Here is a 26,143-nt window from a genome sequence, read left to right as displayed (position 1 = left end):
CTAAAACACTTTATTGTACCAGCAACGTGCTTCTCACACACAGTATGGTGCCCCTACACACAGTATGATGCCCCCATAGTGTCTCCCACACAAAGTATGCTGATGCCACAGTCCCCCCTCTCTTCTCGCTTCTTCCAACTCAATATGGACAAACCTGAATTCATCATCTTTCCTCCATCTCATAGATCTTCCTTACCTGACCTATCTATCACAATTAATGACATCACGCTTTCCCCCGTAACGGAAGTCCGCTGCCTCGGAGTAACCCTTAACTCTGCCCTGTCCTTCAAACTGCACATCCACGCTCTTTCCACCTCCTGTCGCCTCCAGCTCAAAAATATCTCCAGAATCCATCTTTTCCTCAACCCTCAATCTACTAAAATGCATGTGCATGCCCTCATCATCTCCCACCTTGACTACTGCAACATCCTTTTCTGTGGCCTCCCTGCTAACACCCTTGCACCTCTCCAGTCCGTCCTTAACTCTGCTGCCCGACTAATTCATCTCTCTCCTCGCTACTCCTCTGCTTCCCCCCTCTGCAAATCTCTTCACTGGCTCCCATTCCCTCAGCATATCCAGTTCAAACTACTAACACTGACCTACAAAGCCATCCACAACCTGTCTCCTCCATATATCTCTGAACTAATCTCCCGATATCTTCCCTCACGTATTCTCCATTCCTCCCAAGACCTCCTTCTCTCCTCCACACTTATTCACTCCTCACCCAACCACCCCAACCACCTCCAAGACTTCTCCCGAATATCCCCCATCCTCTAGAATTCTTTGCCCCATTACGTCAGACTATCAACCACATTCGGATCCTTCAGATGGAACCTGAAAACCCACTTCTTCAGGAAAGCCTACAGTCTACACTGACCCAATGACCCCGCTGCCTCCTCACCACTACCGAAACTACCGCCTTGCCAACATCAGAGCTCCTGCAACCCCGACCTACTGTCTCCTTCCCCAACATCCTGTAAACTGAAAGCCCGCAAGGGCAGGGTCCTTGCCCCTCTGTATCAGTCTGTAATTGTTAGTTTGCTTACTGTAAGTGATATCTGTAATTTGTATGCAACCCCTTCTCATGTACAGCACCATGGAAGCAATGGTGCTATATAAATAATAATAATAATAAATAATATTAATATGATACCTGCACAGTCACACTACATTCCGCATGATGCCCCCACAGTTCCAAAACACTTTATCGTACCCACAATGTGCTTCTCACACACAGTATGATACTACTACACACAGTATTATGCCCCATAGTGTCTTCCGCATGAGTATGCTGATTTCAGTCTCCCACCATACAGAATAATAACTCCAAAGTCTCCCCACATACAATATTATGCCCCCACAGTTCCCTAACACAACGTCTAAGAACACCATCCCAACTGTGAAACACGAGGGAGGCAGCATCATGTTGTAGGGTTGTTTTGCTGCAGGAGGGTCTGTGCACTTCACAAAATAGATGGCATAGTGAGAAAAGAAGATTATGTGGCAATACTGAAGCAACATCTCAAGACATCAGTCAGCAAGTTAAAGCTTGGGCGGAAATGGGTCTTCTAAATGGACAATGACCTGAAGCATACTGCCAACATGGTAACAAAGCGGCTTAAGGATAACAAAGTCAATGTTTTGGAGCCATTACAAAGACCTGATCTCAATTCTATTGAAAATTTATGGGCAAAACTGAAAAGGCCGGTGCGAGCAAGGCGACCTACACACCTGGATCAGTTACACCAGTTTTTCAGGAGGAATGGGCCCAAATTCCGACCAACAATTGTGAGAAGCTTGTGGAAGGAGATCCCAGATGTGTGCCCAAGTCATTCAGTTTAACCCTGCTGTTCTGTTCGGTCTGGGGAGACCTATTTTGAACTTTGGTATTTTTTGGGGTGTTCAAGATGCGGTTCTGAAACTTGTGGTCGACTGACTTAAATGAGGATGGGTCGGTCGGCCACGGGTTTCAGAGCCGCATCTTGAATATTTTAAAGAATATTGAAGTTCAAAGTTGGTCATTTTTGACCAACAGAACAGCAGGGTTAAGGGTAATGGTGCCAAATACTAATGAAATGTATGTAAAATGTTGTCTTTGCAGCATGTAATAAAAAAGCCTTAACACATTCTCTCTCATTATTCTGGCATTTGGCAAATAGTCATAATTATGGTAATCCTAACTGACCTAAAATGGGAAAGGTTTATTCTGATTTCATGTCAGATATTGAGAAAAGCATCTATCTATCTATCTATCTATCTATTTTCGCAGATTAATATATTGATATATTTATCATGTAATTGAACCATTAGTTGAAGACAAAATATTTATATGCACATGAAAAATAAAAGAAAAAAAATTGATGTCTACCTGAGTATATTCAGACTCAACAGCCAGTTTCTTCCTGGAGGCCGGTAGTACAGGGGGAAGTGATTTATATCGCCGAGAGTACCGGTACTTGAAATATTTCACCAGGATCACAATTAAGAGAATCAGGATCATTGTTGTCGCAAGGCATCGAATGATGTTTCCCATTGTATGGTCTCGTGTTCTGAAAGTGTCTTGAAATGGAAAATGAATAATTGGTGATTTTTGTGAAGCAAATTTGCAACTGCCAACTAAAACTGACCATAGTGTCACGTCATATTACAAAAGTTACAGCTAAAAAATAAAAACATGACCTCCTGCCTCCCTACTTTATTGATTGAAATCAAAGAGATGTGCTGCTGGATTGTGACCTTTCTTACCTTAAACTGGGAGATAAAATATTTAAATGAGTCATCATGGCAGCTATTGGTGTGGGGGTGATCCTTGGAGTAGGTAGCAAATTAGTGGAGCGTCCATATTTTAATGAAATTGCAGACTGTCGGGTGGGGTCCCTGGGAGTTAGTTGGAAACCTAGCTACTGTTGGTGGTTTATGGTGCCCCTAAACTGTTGTTAAAATGGGAATAATATAGACTAGTTTTGGTTGCCAAATCTTTTAAACTCCGAGACCACCTTCTTTTATTTCTCGTTTTATCTTTTAGAGTTCTATAAAAAAAAAAAAATTAAATGAAATAAAAATTGATGTTTTACCTTATAGTTTTAATAAAATGGCTGACGTGGACAATATATTCCGAGCTGTAAGCTCTGGTACTTAGTTCAGAAGAGGTGTACTGTTTTTTTTCCTGAGACCTTACTTGTTAATAATATTAGTTTTTACTGGAGCCAGGGATCGGACTCTTCCCTATTCTAATCTCCAGCAGTTAGTCCCTGACTGCCAGTTATAGCTATTGCTTACCTGGTTCAGTTGTGTTCCGCCTCTGCGTTTACAGTGTATCTCTGCTTTCTGACCTTGGCAAACAACTGACTGTTTATTTGCCCAATTATTCTGCTTTTGTTTTAGATATCCTGATTTGACGCTGCTCCCTAACTACTCTTTGCTCGCCAGTCCCTCTGGCTAACTATCTCATACTGCTCATCATGGCACTGCCCATTAGATTAGTCCTGTAATCTGTTCATAAAGAAATGCAGGAAAAAATGCTGACAGTGTTTCACCAGCATCCTAGCTTCATCAGGGGATCCTGTGGTGTTTACCTTCGTAATCTAGATTTTACCATCTGCTGTATCATTACACAGACATCATAAGATTACATTACCGTAGAAAAGGATTTACTGATCCTATATAAATGTCTTAGCGCCATTTGGGAAATGTTTTATGTTTTACAATAGATACTTTGCGTTTAAACTTACCTTCGCCTATCACAGCGGCATCACTGATAAGAGAGTCTGCAAAGTCCCTACCCATCCGAATGCGGTATATACAGTAATATCTCCGATGAGACTTTTCAATGTATGGTACTATGAAATCTACTTGATTTTGTTTGACAACGTTTATTTCATCTATAACATCTCTGCTTTCATTAAATAGCTGAAACCACATGTTTTTATTTTCCTCTGGTGCTGTGCAGATAATTTTCAGTTTTCCTTCTTCAGTTTCCTCCCAAGTGATTGAAGGGCTGCGGATAGCTGAGCAATATAAAGATGAAACACATGTCAGAAAATATCCTAAATGATAATGTACAAAAAATGGAAAGGCACTGGTATAGAAGGTGTCACCCACAGCTGTATTTATCTTCTACTTCACTTTGTCAGGCAGGTCCTATTTAAGTGATTTCTTGATTGAGAACAGGTATGGCAGTGATCAGGCCTGGGTGTGGCTAGGGAATTTGAACTCAACTTGCCAAACATGTGATAAATCATAGTTAATATATGCTTTAAGGCAGCTGGGTGGATCACTTTTTCACACAGAGCCCTGTAAGTTTGGATTTCTTTTCCACTTAATAATAAAGACCTTCATTTAAAAACTGCATTTTGTGATTACTTATGCTATCTTTGTCTAATATTTAGATTTGTTTGATGATCGGCAACATTTAAGAGTGACAAACACGCAAAAGAATATGAAATCAGGAAGGGGACAAATACTTTTTCACACAACTCTACAACACTCTCCACAACTGTGTCTGCATAAACTTTTTAATGGGATCATGGAACTTGCCAATAGGTCATGGTCTGTGCTGTTTCGGGCAGCCCGAAATGACTTTTAAGTTCCCTTTAAGAAAAGTTAAAATTAATTCATACATTCTTACCTTTAACGTCAATCATCAAAGGTTCGCTGAAATCTGACTCCATCTGTAAATCTTCATATATACATGAATACTGCCCAGCATGCGCTTTATTTGCATGGTGTATGACATAGATAAATGGATTGCTGCTATTTTCGGCTATTTGAGCATTACCCTTGAAAAGGGTAAAAACAATTTTTGGATATGGAGAAGCGCACGTTATGGTGACGTCCTGTCCCGGCTGGACAATGCTTCTTGGTTCCACGGTGATCGCTGGTGGTGGGTATCTGTCTGTATAAAATCCACATAAGGGCATATTTATAGGATATGTTGTTTGATGTGAAAAGTTTAACTGGAGGCATATGTCTTATATCAGTCTAAATATCTAGGACATTTTGTTGACAGGGGTATAGCTTAGAGGACATGTCACCTGGTCAAAACTGGCCAGTTTTTCCTCTTATTTTATTTCCACAGCTCCCCTGAGTATTATTAGCTTTCTTTTGTAAAATCCATCAAATGGTTCCAGAGATCTGAGCCTTTTTGTTGGGTGTTAATTGTCTATGGTCTTTCCCAGGGGGCGTGGCAAAGGGTAGTAATGCAGAGCAGCCTAAGGATCCACCCCAGAGGATCCTGTGAACTTTGCCCAATGCTAATTATTATAAAAATTAGCACTAAATAAAGAGGCCCATATTTCTGGTGGATTTAAAAAAACAAAAAAGCTAGATAAGTAGGGTAGCATCAGGAATAAAATAAGAGCAAAAACTGGCCACTTTTGACCTGTCTTCCTTACGGTCCCTAAAACTCAAAGGGACCCAAAAGTTCCTCTACCTCGTAAGTAGACAGCAGTTTTATAAATGACAAATGACTGAGACCCTTTAGAGATTTCGCATTGGGTAGCAGAGGCTTCATATTACTATTACGCCTTCATTTCATTTACGCTTGCAAATATTTTATTGGTAAAAAGTGATCTTTTAATCCCAGCCCAGGAACACCCGCAGAGTGGAAGGAACACTCACTATAAGTTGGGGTTTTATGTAAACGCTGACCCACTAAGTACTGGGACATGCCCATGTCTGGAATATTCTTCGAAAATCTCAAGAAATTGGGGACTGTTAGCAACTATGTGGATAATCTTATGAATAAGCAAAGGGCATCTGATTACATTATGGTCAGGTTTAACTACATATTATGGGTCCACTCTTATGTTTCCAGGTAATAGGGCGATAGCAACCGGAAATGGGTTGCCGGCAGCCACGCACGCGCTGCATGGAGAAAACTATTTAAGACAGGTAAAGCTCATATGGAGTAGCAACGCTCATATACATGAGAGAATATATGTCATCACTCCCCTGATGATTTGAAAAAAGAAACGCGTCGGGAGACATAGACCTCTGCCGGGATTAATGAATAGTATGGCATGATCCGCATCAAAGTCCCGGAAACTCTGTGAGAGGGGCATCGCTGAGAGCATTGGTCCCACAGGATGAGTATAAAATAGAACGCTGCTAATATATGTATCCACGCATAGATACCCATTGAACATATGCCTATATGTATCTATTTTTTTTTTGAGGCATATATGTATTCTGGTACTATTGGTGGGTTTGAATCTAAAAGGTTGGGGTGCGGCCCGCCTTCTACTACCTGCTGAGCTTGCTCATCTATTATTGTAGCACCATATGGGTAACAATGCCCTAAACATATGAGTGATCTACAAACATCGTTGTATTTGGTTTTTACCTGTAGTTTGTTGTGTGTTTTTTGTGGTCGTTCTCGGCTTTTTAAAAACACTGGCACTTGTGTTTCACTTTTGGTTTCTGTTTGTGAGTTTTATAAGGATCTAAGTAAAAGTTAAGTTTTATATTTACCCTTTAACCCGCTGCTAGACTATGTTTCCAGGTAAGACAAATATCCTGGAATCAGTGAGAAAGTCCTGGATTCCTTGCATTTTTCTGGAATCCAACATTTCTATGTCTCATGAGGGTCCCTCATTGCTGAAGTCTGCTTAGAATTCTTTATGTGGGCTATCAATGTGTGGGCACTACTACTTGACCTCCAATGATGGAACCGTATGGAATAGGTGCAAGGTGACACCAATGAGTAAGAGTTTTTGGCCCAGGGTTAGGACTGTAATGCATCAGGACTATTTGGAACCATGTAAGGGAATCTTTTGCTTTCCCAGCTCTTGGCACAAAGATTGGTAACATTTGATTGTCACGCATGATCCCTTCATCCCCTCATTGTATTTGCCTTACCACTCACGTATAGGTACACAGGATCACTGAGCTCTGATAACTCCGAATTCCTCCCATATTGGCAGGTGTAGAGTCCGTTATCATTTTTTGTTAAATTTGTGAATGTAAGCATTGGAGTGACTTGTTCTGCTATTGGATCCTTATTTCCTTCTTTTCTCCAAAAGAATCTCTGAGCATTTAACGAATCTGTGCAATTAAAATAAGCCGTGCTACCAATCATATGGACGTCATTTGGATCTTCTGTAACTATTTCTAATGTGGGCTTAGAAAGCTTTCCTAGATTGAAGAGAAAAAAACACATAAAAGGCTCATGTACAAAAAGTGCGACGGGAAAAAAGCGTGTTAGAAGTTATACATTTTGAAGGTGTTCTGTTATACATAAAAATGGCTAAATTACTCATTTGGATACACTGGTCCCTTAAAGGTGTTTTCTAGGTTTCGGGAAAATCCCTGTCCCTCAGCTGTAGTTGGTTGTAAAACAATAAACTGTTCTTTACTCACCCTCCTCAGGTCTAACGCTGGGTCTCTGCCACTGCTCCTGGTGTCAAATCAACAATACTGCATCCAATCAGTGAGCTTTGATGGGCTCAGGCCAAACCACTAAGCTGCAACTGTCATGCTAGTGGATCACAGACCCACTGCACCTAAGGCTGGCCTTATCCTGGAGGAGTGTGGCTAAGGAACTACCTGGTTTTCACTAGAACCCCTGATGCTGGAGTTAGACTTGAGCTGCTGGTAGCCACCAGGCACCGCTCCAGGGCAGACCTGGGTATCAGGATACCAGTCCTGGACACAGACTTCTAGTCACTGGAAGGGCACGATTTGAATAACTGGTATAAAAGATATCAAAACCATCTCAGACAGAACAGGATCGCGCTTGGACAAAACAGGATGTTCAGAGAGGATGGACTCTGGCTGTAGATGAGACAGTTTATGGAACACTGGCAGGTGTTGAAGGTGGAGGTTCAGACAGGATGGATTCAGGACTCAGGATCAGGTTCAGACAGGTGTAAGGGTCGGGGGCCAGGGAGGCAGTCGTGGCCGACAGTAATCCCTGTATCACCCGCTCGTCCCATCCCTTTAAAGTACCTCGGTGCTGCTCCTCTATGCCATCAGGGTTTTCCCGGTACGGGACGGTCACCTCTTCAGACGATTCCAAGAATAGAGTCAAAGTCTGGTTTCACATCAACTTCAACATGTTTATTCAGCAACTTGTCATCCAGTGCACACGCTGTTACAGCATTGCGGTCTCTGACTCTTGCCTGTCACTAAGCCTGCGTTCGGGACGGTCCATACTATACAGTCCCACAGTCTCCTCAATGTCCAGTATTTCTGCCTTTCGTGGGGCATTCCCTGCTATTTCGCCCTGGTCCTGAGAATAGTGACCCATGCAAAAACCTGCCACATCTTGGTGCACTTTCTCCCACTTTGCTCAGCCTTCTTCTGTCCAGCAGCTGCTGTCACACTAATACTGCACTGCTGATTCTGTAGCTGCTGTACTGTCTGTTCTTTGTTCTGCCCCCTGAATACTACTGCTGGGCCCACTCTTCCTAGAAGAATGTTGCGGGACACGATGTGCCCTGGGCTAGCCAGCCCTCTGTGAGCTGTGCGGGCACCCAGGCCCCAACTGACTAAAACAGGAAGCCCTCACTATCTTATCCCCATCGTGCCCCTTCTATTATAACTATTCCCTATGCTATACCTAATATCTATGATGCCCCCATCTAGTGGCCAACTTGGGGTACTGCTCCCCTAACACTATACTGGCCCGGGGCACTTACTTTCCCTAACAACAGTGGTGCACATGTGACATATATATATATGTATATATATATATATATATATATATATATAACATGAGTAATACGTAATACGCTTTATGCGTAGCAGTACTCAATATAAACAGTGATAATACATTTACATAATGTAGCGGTATCACAAGGTACATGAACACATTAATAAAAGGTGATATGCAAACAGGGGTAGGGGAGAAAAAGGAACAATAATAATACCACTTCCCCAACACAGGAAGGGTTTAGGAATAGGTTCAGGATCAGTCTGGACTGGTTCAGGAACAGGGACCTGACCACAGACTAGTGGGTATATGCACAAACTAGAGCTAATATTGCTTAGGCACCTCCCTACAGGGGATGGTGCCTTAAATGCCTGATACCTCCCAGCTATTGGCTGATGCCACCTCTGGACTGCACACACTGCCCATTTAAGAAGCCAGGAGAGCACGCCCTAAGCTGCTGCTTGGAGATCTGTATGATGTGTGCTGGCCCTGGAAGGAGGCAGCTGCAGCAGAGACCACAACAGGGTGGGTGTGGTGTTGAGCATGTTGGCGTATCTACTGGGAGGAGTAAGGAGAATCGTGCAAGAATGGCAGCCATGGCATTACAGCAGCAATGTCCATGTGACATCAGCGCAACAGTAAATATAAAACACTGTGAACAGGCATGGAGACTCAGTGCTTGACTATAGGAGGGTGAGAAAAGATCAGTTTGTCTCTTTAAAACTAGCAGCACCAGGCAAGAGCAGTTTTCCTAAACTGGGAACAACTTTTAGTTGCAACATTAATCTTTTGTGGGTCAACCATAGTAAGTTGAGAGCATAACTTGAGGGCAAAATTAGCAATGAGTTAATCTCAATCTAATGGCATCCAGATTGCTGGGAGTGATACATTCCTAAAGAATGACAGTTTGGACAAGCGACATGGCTGACTACTGGCCTGAATTTGGCACTTTCCCTGCCTGCAAGCATAGGCAGCTTTGACCTTGCCGCATCGGAAAAGCATATGACCATTGAGGCTGGCCAGATTGCCCTAAACCAAAGAGTTTGCAAGCGCTGCGCTCCTTCCCTAGGAGACTGGTCACCTCTAGGAAAATTCAGAGGCAAGGAACAGTACACTATAATATTAAGAATCCTTCCAATCTTGTCAATGGAGAGGATTTTTAATAAGAGGTAAACAAAAAATTGCAAATTTGTTTGTTTTTTTCAAGCATTTTGCAATTTTACGTATTTATAATTATGAGGAAACCCTTTTAAGTAGCTTCAAATTATCACCTAAAATAAATAGAAACATAAGAAATACCAACAGAACAAACAACTAAAATAGCTTGAAATAGAAAAGTCAGAAATAGTTGCTAGAAGCTGTAAATGACTTTCTATGATTAGGAGCTTCTTCAGGATCCCGTGCAAACACATCTGTCCCAGGAAATAGCATGGAGCCATCCTTCACCTGTATCCAAAGGAGCAGCTCAACCTGCATAGGTAAAAAGCAGCACAGAACATGTAATGCCGCACTCCACAGGAGAGAGGCGCCACACACTTCAGTAATACAGGTGTTTAGTGAAAAGCCCAGTACCGATTGCCTGGATCTCCGTCAATTTCACATGGAACAAATCGGCAGTGAGAACATTGTACAGGTCCTTCTCAAAAAATTAGCATATAGTGTTAAATTTCATTATTTACCATAATGTAATGATTACAATTAAACTTTCATATATTATAGATTCATTATCCACCAACTGAAATTTGTCAGGTCTTTTATTGTTTTAATACTGATGATTTTGGCATACAACTCCTGATAACCCAAAAAACCTGTCTCAATAAATTAGCATATCAAGAAAAGGTTCTCTAAACGACCTATTACCCTAATCTTCTGAATCAACTAATTAACTCTAAACACATGAAAAAAAAATATCTGAGGCTTTTATAAACTCCCTGCCTTGTTCATTACTCAAAACCCCCATCATGGGTAAGACTAGCGACCTGACAGATGTCAAGAAGGCCATCATTGACACCCTCAAGCAAGAGGGTAAGACCCAGAAAGAAATTTCTCAACAAATAGGCTGTTCCCAGAGTGCTGTATCAAGGCACCTCAATGGTAAGTCTGTTGGAAGGAAACAATGTGGCAGAAAACGCTGTACAACGAGAAGAGGAGACCGGACCCTGAGGAAGATTGTGGAGAAGGACCGATTCCAGAACTTGGGGAACCTGAGGAAGCAGTGGACTGAGTCTGGTGTGGAAACATCCAGAGCCACCGTGCACAGGCGTGTGCAGGAAATGGGCTACAGGTGCCGCATTCCCCAGGTAAAGCCACTTTTGAACCATAAACAGCGGCAGAGGCGCCTGACCTGGGCTACAGAGAAGCAGCACTGGACTGTTGCTAAGTGGTCCCAAGTACTTTTTTCTGATGAAAGCAAATTTTGCATGTCATTCGGAAATCAAGGTGCCAGAGTCTGGAGGAAGACTGGGGAGAAGAAAATGCCAAAATGCCTGAAGTCCAGTGTCAAGTACCCACAGTCAGTGATGGTGTGGGGTGCCATGTCAGCTGCTGGTGTTGGTCCACTGTGTTTCATCAAGGACAGGGTCAATGCTTTATGGTGATGAAGATTTCATTTTTTCAGCACGACCTGGCACCTGCTCACAGTGCCAAAACCACTGGTAAATGGTTTACTGACCATGGTATTACTGTGCTCAATTGGCCTGCCAACTCTCCTGACCTGAACCCCATAGAGAATCTGTGGGATATTGTGAAGAGAAAGTTGAGAGACGCAAGACCCAACACTCTGGATGAGCTTAAGGCCGCTATTGAAGCATCCTGGGCCTCCATAACATCTCAGCAGTGTCACAGGCTGATTGCCTCCATGCCACGCCGCATTGAAGCAGTCATTTCTGCCAAAGGATTCCCGACCAAGTATTGAGTGCATAACTGAACATTATTATTTGATGGTTTTTTTGTTTGTTATTAAAAAACACTTTTATTTGATTGTATGGGTGAAATATGCTAATTTATTGAGACAGGTTTTTTGGGTTATCAGGAGTTGTATGCCAAAATCATCAGTATTAAAACAATAAAAGACCTGACAAATTTCAGTTGGTGGATAATGAATCTATAATATATGAAAGTTTAATTGTAATCATTACATTATGGTAAATAATGAAATTTAACACTATATGCTAATTTTTTGAGAAGGACCTGTATATTGAAAATGTTAGCCATTTTCACGTGAAGGGCTATTGAGGACATAACATGGGGTACAGAGGTCCTTATTTGGAACTATATTTGGTGCCATAGGAAAAAGATTCCTAATTATTACACTTGAAAATGTCTACTTGGACCAAGAATGAACATGGCGACCTTGAAACATCATCATGATACCCTTGTGTGAGTGTTTACATTTGGCTACGGGCCATCTCAGGCTATGATTCCATACATAATGCCCTTTTTTATGTTACTCACCACATTCCCCACTATGTGTTATCATCAGAATGCCATCTGAAATATAAGAAATAGTCCTTTATATTTACTGTCATTTCGATATGATAACATAACTTTAGGTACATTAAAAATGAAATTGTAAAAAAAGAAGTAACACGTCGTTGCATAATGTTTGACGATTGTACAGTAGGCAACTTTTCTCTTTTCTGTTTGTTCAGTTTTTCAGTATTTTTAGTTTGTGGGTTCTATCTCACCCTGGGAAACAGAATCATTATTTGACCAAAAATCTATTCTTTTTCTAATCTATAAAGGTTTTATAAGTTTATAATTGTACTTTTACAACGTTCCTTACAGGGCAGTAAAGTTTTACTATAGGACAAAACTAACACATTATTCTAATGGTGTTTTATGGAGGATGTTACATTTTTAAGTGAACTTGTTAACTATTCCGTCTGGTTGTATTGGCCCATAAAGTAACAGTGCTGGTACATCTTTCTTTAGAGCTTTATATTGTGCTGTCCCTTTGTTAGCCCTGATGGAAATGTATAAATAAATTAAACACTTGCTTCTAAAATTTGTTTGGTCAATGCAATGTGTATCAACACAGTTTTATACAATCGGTACTCTTTGAACAAAGTGAAGAATGCTTAGGTCCAGTGAAAAATATAAACATTTTGGAAAGTACTAAAAGAGGCACAATTAATTTTAACAAAAGAAATGCAGAATTATTATTTCTCAGGAAATACAAATAAGGGCTCGTCCAGACTCCATCGATTTTTTTACGTACGCAAAAAGTAGGCCGATTTTCACGAGTGTCCTTGAGCAGAAGTTCTTGGTCACTGTGTCAGCTTTTACCATCAAAGTTTTATCATGTTTTTGAGTACGAGAAGCTTTTCCTATCAAAAGTCATGAAAATCAGACATTCCAAGGATGATTATATCGGAGTTCTGTCTATTTTTTTTCATTGACCTGTAGACTTGAATTGGCAAGTTTGATCAAAATCAGACATGTCTCCAAGTTTTGGTGTGGACCACTCAGTCAACGAAAAATAGACTGACGTCAACAGCCTCAAAGGCTATAATGGATACAAGGTTTATCTGTTATAACAAGTATAGAACATGAAAAAGAAAAAATTACATCTGAATGAACCCTTAAGAAAAGTTAAGAACGTTGATAGGTCCAGATGGGTTCAACGAGATGAAATTGGACTGATCTAGATGGGTCCTAAGAGCAGCTATAGGACTGATTTTGCTTTTTCTGATGACATTACGCCAGTGGTAGCCAAATAGTAGATTGTAGGCCTCCATGAGACTTCAGTGCTTATTATATACCGTAAGCGGCTTCGCTGAAGAAGTGAAAAAGTGGACAGCTGATATAGCCATATACTGTGAAGGAGCAGCACGTGCAAGAAGTCACCAACTATGGTAGCATATACATAGGGGGTACTATAATATCTGGAAAAGGACCTCCTCTTACTTGCTGGCATCCCCAGCTTCTCTTTTGATTAGCCGGCCTGTTGCTATATCCTGTGTGCATGACTCTGCTAATCAGAAGAGGAGTCGGGAATGCAGGCCGGTAGGAGGCTGTTTTTCATTTTTCCAGTCCGGCAGCCATGGGCTATTGATGGGCCACTAGGGCAGGATCCTGAAAGCTAATTTGTCCATCTCCACGAACTAATAATGCCTTAAATCAGCGACGGTTCAACCACAGCCTGTGTCTCCAACGATTCAAACATTTTATGGCGTATATTGTCATGGCAGAAACCTAATGCCCATGGCTACTTATTAATATTGCACTGCCTACCCAAAAGGCATTGGACTTTTGCACAATTCTCTATAACTGGTGTAAAACTTGGCTAGGCTATGTAATAGACAAGTAACTTTTCTATTCAGAAAGCTAAAAAGGAACCGAAAACAAAGAATAGGAAGTTTATTAATTGTGAAAATAGACATGTCAGCATACACATGGCATGTGTACATAATGCAGTGAAGTAATATCTATCTAGTATCAAAACACTGCCTAAAATGAAACAAGGGCTTTTCCCAGAAATGTTGGTGTAGAAGAATTTGCATAATTGCAAATAACTGGTTATGCCTAGAAGCATTGGCACAATCATGTAACTGCCCTAACTATAAAAACACTTTTTATTATTAAAAAACCAAGGCAAACTATAGTGACAAAAAACTCAAACAAAAAAGTGCTCAACACAAATAAATACCCAAAACCTAATGGGGAAAACTAGATGACCCTAGCTGCCAAACTACAGTTGCCCCTTCCTAACTGCGGAGGTTGACGCCCTAGGGGGAACGTTGTGGCGCCCCCGCTCCACGATGGCTGACCCTATAGGCCCTGATACAGTATGTCCTACAGCCACTAGTGAGAGCCTCTACCCACAATCTAAAGGGTCCTCTGTCACTAAACAAAGAGCAAACTGTGCTAGGGAAAACCTAGGTCCCCAGTAATAGTAAAAACAATGTATGAACACATGGCGAAATATATGAAGATCAATGATACCGCTTTATCAAGGGACAGTACTAGTAATATAGATGCATGCGTCATGAATGTCCCATATGCTAAATTAGCAATATCCAGACCAACTATGCAAACTAGATACAGGGATGCAGTTGGGGATCCCTTTAATCCTTGGACCTGAAAAATACGTCAATAATATACACCCCCTGCAGAAACACTGATCCTGATATCACACATAATCTGCATGAATGGATCATAACATATGGGATATATGCGTACGTGTCAGCGGTAATTCATCATTCGCCATTGCTAGTTAGCACCTCATGGCGAAATGAAAAACAAAGAGATAAATGATGCCGCTTTATCAATGCACCGTACTGTTCCAAAATAGTAGTATTTATTCATATGTCATGAGTGTCCCACATAGAAGAATATACATATCCAAACCACTTATGCAGACCACATACTGAGATGCAATTGGGGATCCAATTTTTTCTTGACCTGATGCATACGTCAATAATACACATCCCCTGCAGGAAAACCTGATCCTGATATCATATACCATCTGCATAGAGGATCATAATATATGGAATATGTAAGTACTCATCCTATGGATGTATCAGCGGTGATTCATCATTCGCATTGTTTTTACTATTACTGGGGACTTAGGTTTTCCCTAGCACAGTTTGCTCTTTGTTTAGTGACAGAGGACCCTTTAGGTTGTGGGTAGAGGCTCTCACTAGTGGCTGTAGGACATATCAGGGCCTATAGGGTCAGCCATCGTGGAGCGGGGGCGCCACAACATTCCCCCTAGGGCGTCAACCTCCGCAGTTAGGAAGGGGCAACTGTAGTTTGGCAGCTATGGTCATCTAGTTTTCCCCATTAGGTTTTGGGTATTTCTTTGTGTTGAGCACTTTTTTGTTTGAGTTTTTTGTCACTATAGTTTGCCTTGGTTTTTTAATAATAAAAAGTGTTTTTATAGTTAGGGCAGTTACATGATTTTGACTTTTTCCCCTGCATTACTATATATATTTTTCTTGAAAGTAATACTAGAAGCATTGGCACTCATGACTTATGTAGCAATGACATAACTACCTTGGAAGAGTTCCTGTAATTATCATTAAATTGTCTGTCTATATACATCTGAAACAATATTTTTAAAATCTTACTTTAAAAACAATCTATATAATTGTCTAAGGGTCACTTCCTTCTTTCTGTCCTTCTGTCACGGATATTCATTGGTCGCGGCCTCTGTCTGTCATGGAATCCAAGTCGCTGATTGGTCTCGCCAGCTACAAGTCATGGCTGCCGCGACCAATCAGCGATGGCCACAGTCCGATTAGTCCCTCCCTACGCCCTTGCAGTCGGCACCTGCTCCATACTCCCCGCAATCACCACTCACACAGGATTAATGCCAGTGGTAACGGACCGCGTTATGCCGCGGGTAACTCACTCCGTTACCGCTGCTATTAACCCTGTGTCACCAAGTTTTTACTATTGATGCTGCCTATTCAGCGTCAATAGTAAAAACATCTAATGTTAAAAATAATTACAAAAATAACAAATCATTATATACTCACCTTTCGCGATGCTCTGGTGACCTCCGGCAGGCTCCGGTGACCTCCGGCAGGTTCCGGTGCCAAGAATATTATGGGAGAAGGACCTGCCATGATGTCACGGTCATGTGACCGCGACGTCATCACAGGGCCTGCACGCCTGCGCGAGAACGACCTGCCGTGACGTCACGGTCATGTAACCGCGACGTCATCACAGGTCCTGCGCGCCTGCGCGAGAAGGACCTGCCATGACGTCACGGTCATGTGACCGCGACGTCATCACAGGCCCTGCGCGCCTACGCGAGAAGGACCTGCCATGACGTCACGGTCATGTGACCGCGACGTTATCACAGTGCCTGCGCGAGAACGACCTGCCATGACATCATGGTCATGTGACCGAACTACAAGGGGCCCTCGGAAGGTGAGTATATGTTTATTTTTTATTTTTTAACCTGTGACATACGTGGCTGGGCAATATACTACGTAGCTGGGCAATATACTACGTGACTGGCCAATATATTACGTAGCTGGGCAATATACTAGGTGGCTCTGTGCTGTATACTATGTCGCTGTGCAATATACTACATGGCTCTGTGCTGTATACTACGTGGCTGGGCAATATACTACGTCGCTGGGCAATATACTACGTGACTGGGCAATATACTACGTGACTGGGCAATATACTACGTGGCTGGGCAATATACTACGTGGCTGGGCAATATACTACGTGGCTGGGCAATATCCTACGTGACTGGGCAATATACTACGTGGCTGGGCAATATACTACGTGGCTGGGCAATATACTACGTGGCTGGGCAATATACTATGTGGCTGGGCAATATCCTACGTGACTGGGCAATATACTACGTGGCTGGGCAATATACTACGTGGCTGGGCAATATACTACATGACTGGGCAACATACTACATGGCTGGGCAATATACTACGTGACTGGGCAATATACTACGTGGACATGCCCGATGCGTTAGAATCGGGCCACCATCTAGTATATATATGCACTGCTCAAAAAAATAAAGGAAACACTAAAATCCTACATCCTAGATATCACTGAATAAAATATTCCAGTTGTAAATCTATATTCATTACAAAGTGGAATGTGTTGAGAACAATAAAACCTAAAAATGATCAACGTAAATCACAACTAATATACCACAGAGGTCTGGAGTTGGAATGATGCTCAAATCAAAGTGGAAAATGAAGTTGCAGGCTGATCCAACTTCAGTGGAAATGCCTCAAGACAAGGAAATGATGCTCAGTAGTGTGTGTGTGGCCTCCATGTGCCTGTATGATCTCTCTACAACACCTAGGCATGCTCCTGATGAGGCGGCGGATGGTCTCCTGAGGGAACTCCTCCCAGACCTGGACTAAAGCATCCACCAACTCCTGGACAGTCTCCTGGAGAGCGATATGCTGCCTGCAACATCCTTCAGTATGACCGGTTTGGCAGTGGGTCAGTAATGGTGTGAGTAATGGTGTGAGGTGGCATTTCTTTGGAGGGCCACACAGCCCTCCATGTGCTCTCCACAGGTAGCTTGACTGCCATTAGGTACCGAGATGAGATCCTCAGAACCCTTGTGAGACCATATGCTGGTGCGGTTGGCCCTGGGTTCCTCCTAATGCAGGACAATGTCAGACCTCATGTGGCTGGAGTGCGTCAGCAGTTCCTGCAAGATGAAGGGATTGAAGCTATGGGCTGGCCCGCCCATTCCTCAGATCTGAATCCGATTGTACACATCTGAGACATCATGTCTCGCTCCATCTACCAACCTCACGTTGCACCACAGACTGTCAAGGAGTTGGCGGATGCTTTAGTCCAGGTCTGGGAGGAGATCCCTCAGGAGACCATCCGCCGCCTCATCAGGAGCATGCCCAGCCATTGAAGGGAGATCATACAGACACGTGGAGACCACACACAATACTGAGCATCATTTCATTGTCTTGAGGCATTTCCACTGAAGTTGGATCAGCCTGAAACTTCATTTTCCACTTCATTTTCCATTTTGAACATCATTCCAACTCTAGACCCCTGTGGGATATAAGTTGTGATTTACGTTGATCATTTTTAGGTTTTATTGTTCTCAACACATTACACTATTTAATGAATATAGATTTACAACTGGAGTATTTCATTCAGTGATATCTAGTATGTGGGATTTTATTGTTCCCTTTATTTTTTGAGCAGTCAATATATGGTATATATATATAGTGAGAATAATTCTTAAAGTTAGTTTTGCTTGAGGCTTGGCTTACTATTTATTTGTATCAAATGGAAATTGTTTCACTGTGTTCTATACACTTCTGGCATCTTTACATATAATGTTTCTGTTAAAATGTGTTTTCTTTTATGCCACACCCTACAGGAGTGTGTTTGCAACATTTTTACAACTTTTTAAAAAGTTGCAAAGCATAAATCTTGGGGTAAGGTGACCGGGGTCCAGACGGGACTTGCACATTTCACATATATGGGTAAATCCTCTGATTGACTTATATTTATTTATTTTGGACTTATGTGCACAGAGGTATATCGCGAGGAAAGGGAATGATCGTTTATATTGATGCACTGGTTGCAAGGTTCGCTATATTATTAACCCCTTCCCGACCCATGACGCCACGTAGGCGTCATGAAAGTCGGTGCCATTCCGACCCATGACGCCTATGCGGCGTCATGGAAAGATCGCGTCCCTGCAGATCGGGTGAAAGGGTTAACTCCCATTTCACCCGATCTGCAGGGACAGGGGGAGTGGTAGTTTAGCCCAGGGGGGGTGGCTTCACCCCCTCGTGGCTACGATCGCTCTGATTGGCTGTTGAAAGTGAAACTGCCAATCAGAGCGATTTGTAATATTTCACCCATTATAACGGGTGAAATATTACAATCCAGCCATGGCCGATGCTGAAATATCATCGGCCATGGCTGGAAATACTAGTGTGCCCCCACCCCACCCCTCCGATCGCCCCCCCCACCCCCCCGATCTGGCCGGTACACTGCTCCGGCTCCCCTCCGTCCAGTGCTCCGCTCCCCCCGTGCTCGTGTCCGCTCCCCCCGTGCTCCAATCACCCCCCCGTGCTCCAATCACCCCCCCTGCACTCCGATCCACCCCCCCCGTGCTCCGTTCCACCCCCCCGTGCTCCGTTCCAGCCCCCCCGTGCTCCGTTCCACGCCCCCCGCGCTCCGTTCCACCCCTCCCGCGCTCCGATTACCCCCCCCCCGTGCTCCGATCCCCCCCCGTAGTCCCCCCCACCCTATCATACTTACCGATCCAGCCGTGGTCCCGTCCGTCTTCTCCCGGGCGCCGCCATCTTCCAAAATGGCGGGCGCATGCGCAGTGCGCCCGCCGAATCTGCCGGCCGGCAGATTCGTTCCAAAGTGCATTTTGATCACTGAGATATAATCTATCTCAGTGATCAAAATAAAAAAAATAATAAATGACCCCCCCCCCCCCTTTGTCACCCCCATAGGTAGGGACAATAAAAAAATAAAGACATTTTTTTTTTTCCACTAATGTTAGAATAGGGTTAGGGTTAGGGGTAGGGTTAGGGTTAGGGGTAGGGTTAGGGTTAGGGGTAGGGTTAGGGGTAGGGCTAGGGGTAGGGTTAGGGTTAGGGTTAGGGTTAGGGGTAGGGTTAGGGCTAGGGTTAGGGTTTCGGTATGTGCACACGTATTCTGGTCCTCTGCGGATTTTTCCGCTGCGGATTTGATAAATCCGCAGTGCTAAACCGCTGCGGATTTATGGCGGATTTACCGCGTTTTTTTCTGCGCATTTCACTGCGGTTTTACAATTGCGATTTTCTATTGGAGCAGTTGTAAAACCGCTGCGGAATCCGCACAAAGAAGTGACATGCTGCGGAATGTAAACCGCTGCGTTTCCGTGCAGTTTTTCCGCAGCATGTGTACAGCGATTTTTGTTTCCCATAGGTTTACATTGAACTGTACACTCATGGGAAACTGCTGCGGATCCGCAGCGTTTTCCGCAGTGTGTGCACATACCTTTAGAATTAGGCTATGTGCACACGGTGCGGATTTGGCTGCGGATTCGCAGCAGTGTTCCATCAGGTTTACAGTACCATGTAAACATATGAAAAACCAAATCCGCTGTGCCCATGGTGCGGAAAATACCGCGCGGGAACGCTGCGTTGTATTTTCCGCAGCATGTCAATTCTTTGTGCGGATTCCGCAGCGTTTTACACCTGTTCCTCAATAGGAATCCGCAGGTGAAATCCGCACAAAAAACACTGGAAATCCGCGGAAAATCCGCAGGTAAAACACAGTGCCTTTTACCCGCAGATTTTTCAAAAATGGTGCGGAAATATCTCACACGAATCCGCAACGTGGGCACATAGCCTTAGGGTTAGGGTTGGAATTAGGGTTGTGGTTAGGGTTAGGGGTGTGTTGGGGTTAGTGTTGTGGTTAGGGGTGTGTTGGGGTTAGGGTTGTGATTAGGATTATGGCTACAGTTGGGATTAGGGTTAGGGGTGTGTTGGGGTTAGTGTTGGAGTTAGAATTGAGGGGTTACCACTGTTTAGGCACATCAGGGGTCTCCAAACGCAACATGGCGCCACCATTGATTCCAGCCAATCTCGTATTCAAAAAGTCAAATGGTGCTCCCTCACTTCCGAGCCCTGACGTGTGCCCAAACAGTGGTTTACCCCCACATATGGGGTACCAGCATACTCAGGACAAACTGCGCAACAATTACTGGGGTCCAATTTCTCCTGTTACCCTTGTGAATCTAAAAAAATGCTTGCTAAAACATAATTTTTGAGGAAAGAAAAATGATTTTTTATTTTCACGGCTCTGCGTTGTAAACGTCTGTGAAGCACTTGGGGGTTCAAAGTGCTCACCACATATCTAGATAAGTTCCTTGGGGGGTCTAGTTTCTAAAATGGGGTCACTTGTGGGGGGTTTCTACTGTTTAGGCACACCAGGGGCTCTGCAAACGCAACGTGACACCCGCAGACCATTCCATCAAAGTCTGCATTTCAAAAGTCACTACTTCCCTTCTGAGCCCCGACGTGTGCCCAAACAGTGGTTTACCCCCACATATGGGGTATCAGCGTACTCAGGAGAAACTGGACAACAACTTTTGGGGTCCAATTTCTCCTGTAACCCTTGGGAAAATAAAAAATTCTGGGCTAAATAATTATTTTTGAGGAAAGAAAACGTATTTATTATTTTCACGGCTCTGCATTATAAACTTCTATGAAGCACTTGGGGGTTCAAAGTGCTCACCACACATCTAGATAAGTTCCTTTCAGGGTCTAGTTTCCAAAATGGGGTCACTTGTGGGGGGTTTCTACTGTTTAGGCACATCAGGGGCTCTGCAAACGCAACGTGACGCCCGCAGAGCATTCCATCAAAGTCTGCATTTCAAAACGTCACTACTTCAATTCCAAGCCCCGGCATGTGCCCAAACAGTAGTTTACCCCCACATATGGGGTATCACCGTACTCAGGAGAAACTGGACAACAAATATTGGGGTCAAATTTCTCCTGTTACCCTTGGGAAAATTAAAAAATTCTGGGCTAAATAATTATTTTTGAGGAAAGAAAACGTATTTATTATTTTCACGGCTCTGCATTATAAACTTCTATGAAGCACTTGGGGGTTCAAAGTGCTCACCACACATCTAGATAAGTTCCTTTCAGGGTCTAGTTTCCAAAATGGGGTCACTTGTGGGGGGTTTCTACTGTTTAGGCACATCAGGGGCTCTGCAAACGCAACGTGACGCCCGCAGAGCATTCCATCAAAGTCTGCATTTCAAAACGTCACTACTTCAATTCCAAGCCCCGGCATGTGCCCAAACAGTAGTTTACCCCCACATATGGGGTATCACCGTACTCAGGAGAAACTGGACAACAAATATTGGGGTCAAATTTCTCCTGTTACCCTTGGGAAAATTAAAAAATTCTGGGCTAAATAATTATTTTTGAGGAAAGAAAACGTATTTATTATTTTCACGGCTCTGCATTATAAACTTCTATGAAGCACTTGGGGGTTCAAAGTGCTCACCACACATCTAGATAAGTTCCTTTGGGGGTCTAGTTTCCAAAATGGGGTCACTTGTGGGGGGTTTCTACTGTTAAGCCACATCAGGGGCTCTGCAAACGCAACGTGACGCCCACAGAGCATTCCATCAAAGTCTGCATTTCAAAACGTCACTACTTCACTTCCGAGCCCCGGCATGTGCCCAAACAGTGATTTACCCCCACATATGGGGTATCAGCGTACTCAGGAGAAACTGGACAACAACTTTTGGGGTCAAATTTCTCCTGTTACCCTTGGGAAAATAAAAAATTGCAGGCTAAAAGATCATTTTTGAGAAAATAATTTTTTTTTTTATTTTCATGGCTCTGCGTTATAAACTTCTGTGAAGCACTTGGGGGTTCAAAGTCCTCACCACACATCTAGATTAGTTCCTTTGGGGGTCTAGTTTCTAAAATGGTGTAATTTCTGGGGGACCTCCAATGTTTAGGCACACAGGGGCTCTCCAAACGTGACATGGTGTCCGCTAATGATTGGAGCTAATTTTCCATTTAAAAAGCCAAATGGCGTGCCATCCCTTCCGAGCCCTGCCGTGCGCCCAACAGTGGTTTACCCCCACATATGGGGTATCAGCGTACTCAGGATAAACTGGACAACAATATTTAGGGTCCAATTTCTCCTATTATCCTTGGCAAAATAGGAAATTCCAGGCTAAAAAATCATTTTTGAGGAAAGAAAAATTATTTTTTATTTTCATGGCTCTGCGTTATAAACTTCTGTGAAGCACCTGGGGGTTTAAAGTGCTCAATATGCATCTAGATAAGTTCCTTGGGGGGTCTAGTTTCCAAAATGGGGTCACTTGTGGGGGAGCTCCAATGTTTAGGCACACAGGGGCTCTCCAAACGCGACATGGTGTCCGCTAACAATTGGAGCTAATTTTCCATTCAAAAAGTCAAATGGCGCGCCTTCTCTTCCGAGCCCTGCCGAGTGCCCAAACAGTGGTTTACCCCCACATATGAGGTATCGGCGTACTCGGGAGAAATTGCCCAACAAATTTTATGATCCATTTTATCCTACTGCCCATGTGAAAATGAAAAAATTGAGGCGAAAAAAATTTTTTTGTGAAAAAAAATTACTTTTTCATTTTTACAGATCAATTTGTGAAGCACCTGAGGGTTTAAATTGCTCACTAGGCATCTAAATTAGTTCCTTGGGGGGTCTAGTTTCCAAAATGGGGTCACTTGTGGGGGAGCGCCAATGTTTAGGCACACAGGAGCTATCCAAACGCGACATGGTGTCCGCTAACGATGGAAATAATTTTTCATTCAAAAAGTCAAATGGCGCTCCTTCCCTTCCGAGCCTTACCATGTGCCCAAACAGTGGTTTACCTCCACATGTGAGGTATTGGTGTACTCAGGAGAAATTGCCCAACACATTTTAGGATCCATTTTATCCTGTTGCCCATGTGAAAATGAAAAAATTGAGGCTAAAAGATTTTTTTTGTGAAAAAAAAGTACTTTTTCATTTTTACGGATCAATTTGTGAAGCACCTGGGGGTTCAAAGTGCTCACTATGCATCTAGATAAGTTCCTTGGGGCGTCTAGTTTCCAAAATGGGGTCACTTGTGGGGGAGCTCCAATTTTTAGGCACACGGGGGCTCTCCAAACGTGACATGGTGTCCGCTAAAGAGTGGAGCCAATTTTTGATTCAAAAAGTCAAATGGCGCTCCTTCCCTTCCAAGCCCTGCCGTGCGCCAAAACAGTGGTTTACCCCCACATATGAGGTATCAGCGTACTCAGGACAAATTGCACAACAACTTCCGTGGTTCAGTTTCTCCTTTTACCATTGGGAAAATAAAAAAATTGTTGCTAAAAGATAATTTTTGTGACTAAAAAGTTAAATGTTCATTTTTTCCTTCCATGTTGCTTCTGCTGCTGTGAAGCACCTGAAGGGTTAATAAACTTCTTGAATGTGGTTTTGAGTACCTTGAGGGGTGCAGTTTTTAGAATGGTGTCACTTTTGGGTATTTTCAGCCATATAGACCCCTCAAACTGACTTCAAATGTGAGGTGGTCCCTAAAAAAAATGGTTTTGTAAATTTCGTTGTAAAAATGACAAATCGCTGGTCGAATTTTAACCCTTATAACTTCCTAACAAAAAAAAATTTTGTTTCCAAAATTGTGCTGATGTAAAGTAAACATGTGGGAAATGTTATTTATTAACTATTTTGTGTCACATATCTCTCTGGTTTAACAGAATAAAAATTCAAAATGTGAAAATTGCGAAATTTTCAAAATTTTCGCCAAATTTCCGTGTTTATCACAAATAAATGCAGAATTTATTGACCTAAATTTACCACTAACATGAAGCCCAATATGTCACGAAAAAACAATCTCAGAACCGCTAGGATCCGTTGAAGCGTTCCTGAGTTATTACCTCATAATGGGACACTGGTCAGAATTGCAAAAAACGGCAAGGTCTTTAAGGTCAAAATAGGCTGGGTCTTGAAGGGGTTAAGCACATGCACTTTATATTATCATGGATATTATGCCTGATAGCATAATTTTATGAACCTGCTATGGGTATTATCTGTCTCGATCTGTATTCTTGGGTCATCTTTTGCATTTATGGATGTAGTCACAACTATGATAAAAACCATATACTTCAAATTGCTGTTACATTTTGAATTATTTATGTGTAAAATCTAATGTGATTGTTTGAATAAATAATATAACTTTTTATAATTAATTGGCAATATTTTTGGACTCTTTTTTTCTCCCGTATTGATGCTGCATATGAGTCGCCATTTGGTATATGTATATGGGAATTTATGACTGGTATCTTTTTGTGTTGTATACTATCCATGAGTGGAGGAAAAGTTTTGGTGTTGTCATTCATATTCTCTGAAAAAAAGGCCTAAAAATCAAAAATTCATCAGAGGGATGTAAACTTGTGAGCACAACTGTATATGTATATATAAAGATGGGCTTGAAAAAGGTCCATATTTTTGGGACCGAAACGTCGCCAGGTGGGCAATTAAATTGCACATGAATTTATTCCATTATGGCGTGCTGCTTTGTTTTTTGGGGGGGATATATACAGTATATACATATACAGTCATGGCCGAAAATGTTGGCACCCTTGAAAATGTTCAGTATTACTCCCAGAAAATTATTGCAATTAGACATGTTTTGTTATACTCATGTTTATTTTCTTTGTGTGTATTGAAACAACACAATAAAACTGAGGGAAAAAGGCAAATTGGGCATTATTTCATGCAAAACCCCCAAAATGGGCCAGACAAATATGTTGGCACCTTTATAAAAATGTTTAAACAACTTTGTTTCAAGAATGTGATGCTCGTTCTAACTCATCCATGGCAAGGAAAAAGTGTGGGCAATATGGAAATCACATCTGAAACCAGAAGAGAACAGTCTGAGGACTTGAGTACCAAAATTGTTGAATAATATCAAAATCTCAAGGTTACAAGTCCAACTCCAGAGATCTTGATGTTTTTTTGTCCACAGTGTGCAACATAATCAAGAAGTTTACAACCTATGTATGGCACTGTATCTAATCTCCCTGGATGTGGATAGAAGAGAAGAGTTGATGAAAGGTTGCAACGCAGGATAGCCCAGGTGGTGGATAAGCTGCCCCAATCAAGGTCCAAAAATATTGAAGCTGTCCTAGGTTCAGGGTGCATGAGTGTCTGTGCGATCTATCCGTTGACATTGAAATGAAACGCTATGGCAAGAGACCCAAGAGGACCACACTGCTGACACAGAGAAATAAAGAAAGCTAAACTGTAGTTTGCCAAAATGTATATAAGCCAAAACCCATCTGCTAAAGTGTCTTGTGTACAGATGAGACCAAGATAGAGCTTTTTAGGAAAGCACACCATCTTGATTGCTGAAAATGGAATGAGGCCTTCAAATAAAAGAGCATAGTACCCCCAGTCAAATATGGTGGAGGTTAAAAGATGTTTTGGGGTTGTTTTGCCACTTGTGGCACTTGGTGTCTTGACTGTGTG

At 42.6% G+C, this 26,143-nt stretch overlaps 1 protein-coding gene across 2 annotated transcripts in view; it reads right to left on the bottom strand.

The window, feature by feature from the left end:
- LOC138651075 (immunoglobulin superfamily member 1-like) overlaps window positions 1–26,143 on the bottom strand; it is a 32,524-nt gene that overhangs the window by 1,265 nt on the left and 5,116 nt on the right. Inside the window, exons 2-6 of one of the 2 annotated variants that reach the window (XM_069741049.1) lie at window positions 12,107–12,142; window positions 6,859–7,134; window positions 4,628–4,894; window positions 3,732–4,007; window positions 2,369–2,559 (exon numbers count right to left, since the gene is read on the bottom strand). In XM_069741049.1, the coding sequence (XP_069597150.1) occupies window positions 2,369–2,559; window positions 3,732–4,007; window positions 4,628–4,894; window positions 6,859–7,134; window positions 12,107–12,142 (1,046 nt within the window). The remainder of the gene's footprint in view (window positions 1–2,368; window positions 2,560–3,731; window positions 4,008–4,627; window positions 4,895–6,858; window positions 7,135–12,106; window positions 12,143–26,143) is intronic. The other variant, XM_069741050.1, reaches the window with a different exon arrangement.

Source organism: Ranitomeya imitator, chromosome 10 (assembly GCF_032444005.1).
Source record: "Ranitomeya imitator isolate aRanImi1 chromosome 10, aRanImi1.pri, whole genome shotgun sequence".
Lineage (NCBI taxonomy): Eukaryota > Metazoa > Chordata > Amphibia > Anura > Dendrobatidae > Ranitomeya > Ranitomeya imitator.
Note: the sequence above shows the minus strand (reverse complement) of the source record. Positions and strands in the feature narration are given on the sequence as shown.